Source organism: Molothrus aeneus, chromosome Z, assembly GCF_037042795.1.
Source record: "Molothrus aeneus isolate 106 chromosome Z, BPBGC_Maene_1.0, whole genome shotgun sequence".
Taxonomy (NCBI): Eukaryota; Metazoa; Chordata; class Aves; order Passeriformes; family Icteridae; genus Molothrus; species Molothrus aeneus.
Window position 1 is genome coordinate 13,085,562 of NC_089680.1, and position 5,340 is coordinate 13,090,901.

Sequence of the window (5,340 nt, forward strand, 5' to 3'; positions counted from 1 at the left end):
ATGTTGCATGAACAACTGTATGCAGCAACAGAGAAAGTACTATTAACGGAAAGATTTGCTCACTAAAATCTGGAATCTAAAAGATACATATATACATTTTATATCATGCTGCTTACATGCCAAGAAATGCCTTGAACATCTTATAACAGTTCAGTATTTTAATTTCAAGTCCTCAATTTGATCAAAATCACCCATGCACTACAGAACTATAGCAGCTGCCATTAAGACTATCATTTTACCCATTCTCAGTGGAAAAATGGAGCCTTAGAATGTCTGCTCCCAACATACTGTACGGACGCAGCCCTTGAACAGCATGTTTGGAATTTCACTTTTTAGAAGTTTCAGCAGCAGCCTACACTGGCTTTACAAATATTTACATACCACATTCTAAAAGCTTAGATTTCTTCCCAGAGGACATGAAAGTCTAATAAGTGTTTGCACCTTTAGATTTTGAATGCCTTGGCAAATCAGTACCTACAGAAGACTTGTTAGCAGACTGAAACATGTTTTGTGCTTTAAACTTCAGAGAACATAATTTCAACTTCAGAAGTGTTTCCATCAGTAAGGCACACCAGACAGAGATGATTCCCACATGCTTAATCTTTATTGTGCGAATGTTGTTCAGAGCATTTATTACCCTGTGTAGACACACATTAAAAAAAAAAACAATACACTAACAGTGGCCACATTGATGGACGACATATTAAATCTATTTGGTGGTAACTTGTATGCATGCAGTTGACTCCTGTGGTGTACAAATCTTAGCCAGGAGGCCAGCCCAACTGGCGACCACCCAGAACATGGAGATGTACGTGATAGACCGACTGCCCACCCTCAGGCCCTTCATTCACAACCATCCGGAATCCATTGGTCAGGCCCAGGTTAGCAGCACACTTCTTGCCAACAATCATTAAATGCCCGAGAAGCTGGAGGAGAAAGAAAAAAAAAAAAAGAAAGAAACAACCAACAGAAAACACACAAAAAAGGGGAAAGGGCAGGAAGGGAAGGAATGAGAGCAGAGAACCAATAAGCCAGTAAGTTAATTCTCAGAAATTCAGCCACTGCTCTTCAAATTGTTGCCTGCCTGCAACTGACACTTTCCAAGAAAACTATGAAGACTGCCTATACATAATATAGGGGGAAAATAGAACTTTTGATCTTTCTCAAGCCAGGCAGTAACAGACAACAAAAGTGTCATAGAAGCTACATTTACTTCATGGTTAAAGCCCCCACTACTTCTTCTGAACACATATATAATTCTGGTGGAAAAGAAACTTTATCTTACCATGTAAAGCTTACAAAATCTTTGAGCTTGATGTTTTTAGTAACAAATGAAATATTCAGCACCTCTCAGCTAACCTTCCTTTTCTTCACCTCTGACCTGCTAAAAACCCCCAAGCCTATATTAGAGTAAGTACTGTTGCATGCAAACAATGAAAACAGACATCAGGATTGTTAAATAACAAATACCAATTCATTTTGCATGGAAAATACATGCACAGATATATTTTGCTTTCTCTGGCTAATTTTACTGAAAAACCTTAACTCCATTATCTTTTAAGCTAGAGGACAAGCATTAGACTATCAGAAAACTACTTTGCCTCTTTGAAATGTCAAGAGGAAAAGGGGGACAGCCTAGTACATTATGGAGTAATGAGAAGCACAGTTTGCTGTACAGAAAACCTTTAGAGTACTTACAGATTCATCAGAATCTTCCGCTTCAGACAATCTGACAATTGGCTTCTTAGGAATCACTAAGAAATGTGTTGGAGCTTGGGGTGAAATATCATGGAACGCAAGGCACTGGAGGAACAGAAAGCAGATAAAATACAGTTTGTTTTGGAGAAAGGTAAGAGTTTCAGTAAATCAATATGCCCCACTAAATACATACTTCAGCCAGATATCCCATACCAGATATCCCAAACATAAGCAGTGATGTTAAATTTTCTTGAGTGATATATTATTCTACATCCTTTAATTTCTAAACACAAAACACTGCTTTACCAAGACCCACTGAAAAAAAATCACTGCTTTGTAAAGTACTGTTTAAAAGCTACAGCCTTCTCAGTAAAGCAATATGCAATCAGGTTCAAGATTTTTTACTGCAACACATGCATAACAACTCGTAGAGCTGTTGGCATGCATGCCTATAAAAAGTACATTAATGCTTTTTTAAATTTTATTTTATTTTTTATTTTATTTTTTAATAAAATAAATGCCAAAGAGTTGCTAATCAACTTCCAGTTATGCCTGAATATTTCCTTGGTCAAAGACAGCAAGGCAATTCCAAAGATCCTGAAGTTATGTGATTGAGACCATATTAGACTTCTGTTCTCAACAGCACCGTGTATTTCAGAGTAATGCATTAAAACCAGCTTTGCTTCAGACATGCTTAAATCAAAAGAAAGGCATCACTTTTGAAATACAAACATCTATCTGTAGTGACTAGCTGAACCTTGACTAAATACCAAAACTACAATCAATCATACACAGCATGAATCACCTAAATATCAAATTTAGGTGATTAGGAACTGCCAGTAGACAAGAGAAAATTAAGCTGTGTCTCCTTGTACAAATGGCTAACCATAGAACTGGGACTTCCAACTGGAACCTCGACAAATGTGCAGATGCACAGGAGGTACTCTGCCAGCATTAGTCCAAGGATATCTCTGACTTTCCCATCACGTTCAACAGCGTAACACCTGGTAGCAACTGGTTATGTCACAGGCAGTGGATACTTAAAAATACATACCTACATTCTTCAAAATGCTTATTTCCTACATACTTTTCTTTGTGAATCAATAAAGTTAATTTTCTGTGCAAATATACTTCTTTTTTATTCTGAAAAGAAATGTGCCTTTAACAGAGAGTAAAGTTGGTGAAAAGCCGAACTCAACTTGCATCAATCTTTTATGCAACTTATCTTCTATATCAAATCTATCTGGTTTTAAGGTATGTTTAAGAAGATAACGTCCAGTTTGAATTTCTGATAAACTACTCATTTCTTCCAAACAGGGAAGGGCAGTAAGTATATAAGTGATGAATAAAACTGTTTGCACCAAATTAAATAAATCATACTTAGAGCTGACCATTTTGTAATCAGCTTTTCTATTACATGTAGTCACATGGAGGCAGAATGCAAATGGCCAAACTGCCTCAAAGAATTTAAAGAGCAAATGATTGGAAGTAAATAGTTTTCTATCATACAGAAAGCCAAAGTAGCATTAAGGAAAAAACACAATCACAGAAATTCATGAGTGCATGAGAAACCAAACTTCATTTCAGGAAGTTTAGATTCAACTGGAAAAACAGTGATAAGGCATAATTCCACAGAGACTTTGTACTTTTCAGTGGTTCCCTTTCTCTGAAGGTCAATTATTAATTACTTTCCTTACCTTTCTCCTTTTAACACTTCCAGCCACCTCTAAAAAGACCTCCATAAAGCCAACAAAACTAATTCAAGATCATCCACCAGTCAACTGAAATCTAGAAGTTCTACATTTCTGTGCACTTTGAAGTAAAAACCAAGTGGTGCACTGCAGGTAATGACACTTCCAGAAAATACTCCACACAAATGGCTGTCAAAGCAGCTTATACTCAGCGAAGTCAGTGGCCTGATTCCCAATCAAGCACTGCGCAGCTTTCTCTGCTGCAACCACCGCAGCTGATGAAAAAACTCACAGGTTTGACCCGGCTAAGGAAAGAACACACACCTTCACATAAACACAGAGCAGTAACATAAGCACGATTTTCAGAAAGCAGTGAACATTTCTAATATTCTTCAGAGCATAAGGCAACTGCAACAATTCTGCCATCTATTAAGAAAACTCTGTTTTAAGCTATGCATGATTTTTAAGCACATAAATCTGACAAACTGCATCCTTAGCGAGTCTCTACTGAACACTGAGAATAACCCCTATATTTCAGAAGCAAAAGCCCCTCTTAATGGGGCTCCAGTATTTCAATCTGAAGGGTGGGGAAAACAAAGAGGAGGAGAGCTTACACTAAATACCAGTTGGATTCTGGGAATAACCGCTGCATTTCTTCTTAAGCTAATTATTTAATTTCGGCCCTAATGTGCTGCGATGCACCAGCAATCCCTCTCGGAGGTTCTCTGCCAAAGCCCACAGAGCTGCATAACCTCTGTGAGGCTATTGAGAGGCACATCGGAACCTGCAAAAGCAGCCAGCTGGGGTGCTCTGCTCCGAACCCGCAAGGGTAAAGGTTTCACCACTACCCTCCCACACCAGCTGCGAGAACCCTCGACCCTTGGCAAGGAGCCCAATGCAGCTCCGGGGAGGGCGCAGGGAAGGGCGGGGACGCACCGCCCGCCCCACCGCTTTTCCGAGCGCCTCCACGACGTCCCCGGCCCCTGCACAGCGCGCACCTGCTCGTCCTCGTAGATTATGTTGGCGGGGATCTCCTTGCGGATGATCTTCCCGAAGATGGTGTCCCCGCCGGGACGCGCCGCCTGCGCCTTGCTGATCTCGTCAGCCATGGCGGCGGCTCCCGCGCGGCTCCCGCCGGCCTTCAGCCCCGCCTTCCCCCACGGCCACGCCCCCTCGTCACTCATTGGGCCAACGCCGGCCCCTGGCCGTGTCCACCCGTCTGATTGGCGGTTTCGCCTGTCATTGTCCCGCTGGTCTCCGCCCACCGCACTGCCGCGCCCTCGCTGACCCGGGAATCGCGGAGGGATCCGGGGGAAAGAACTATTGCATGCTCCGCGCAGGGATCACCGCTGCGAAGTGAAAGGTGACTCTACAAAAGTAGTGCAGTCCCGGGAGAGGTTGTTGTGGGCAGCAGTATTATTTATCTAATCCAACCAAACATCTGTGTGATTTCTTGGGACAAACTCCTGCAGACTGCACCAGACTGGGCTGGATTAGCTTTTCCACCAAAGTTTGCAGGTGCTTGGTGCTCCTGGAATCACGGTCCTGCAGAAGGGCAGTTTCATGTGCCAGCCCTTCGGCACATAAGTAATTTCGTAACTATGAAACAAACTAATCAGTATAGCCAAGCAGTAATTCAGAGAGCAACACAAAGTTACACAGCTGTACATCTAGTTGTAAATGGTTTTTATATATCTATATATATATCTATAACACCAGTCATTAAATGGGAGAAATGAAAAAGCAGGGGGGAAAAAGCCAACACAAACCTTAAAGAGTATCAACAAAGCTTAATTTTCAAGGCCAAGTACGAGGTCCTGCACCTGGGTCAGGGCCACCCCTGCTATCAGCACAGGCTGGGAGATTGAGAGCAGCCCTGTGAGAAGGACTTGGGTGTGCTGGTGGCTGAGAGGCTGGACATGACCCAGCCATGGGCACTACCAGCCCAGAG

The 5,340-nt window shown here is 42.0% G+C and overlaps 1 protein-coding gene across 1 annotated transcript; it reads right to left on the reverse strand.

Moving 5' to 3' along the window:
- Nucleotides 1-582: 582 nt before the first annotated feature.
- Nucleotides 583-4,544, reverse strand: HINT1 (histidine triad nucleotide binding protein 1). Its single transcript, XM_066568976.1, has 3 exons — nucleotides 4,388-4,544; nucleotides 1,699-1,803; nucleotides 583-926 (listed from the first exon to the last, which is right to left on the reverse strand). Exons 1-3 carry the CDS (start codon nucleotides 4,496-4,498, stop codon nucleotides 762-764), a joined length of 381 nt encoding a protein of 126 aa, XP_066425073.1. The 5' UTR covers nucleotides 4,499-4,544; the 3' UTR covers nucleotides 583-761.
- Between the last annotated feature and the right edge of the window lie 796 nt (nucleotides 4,545-5,340).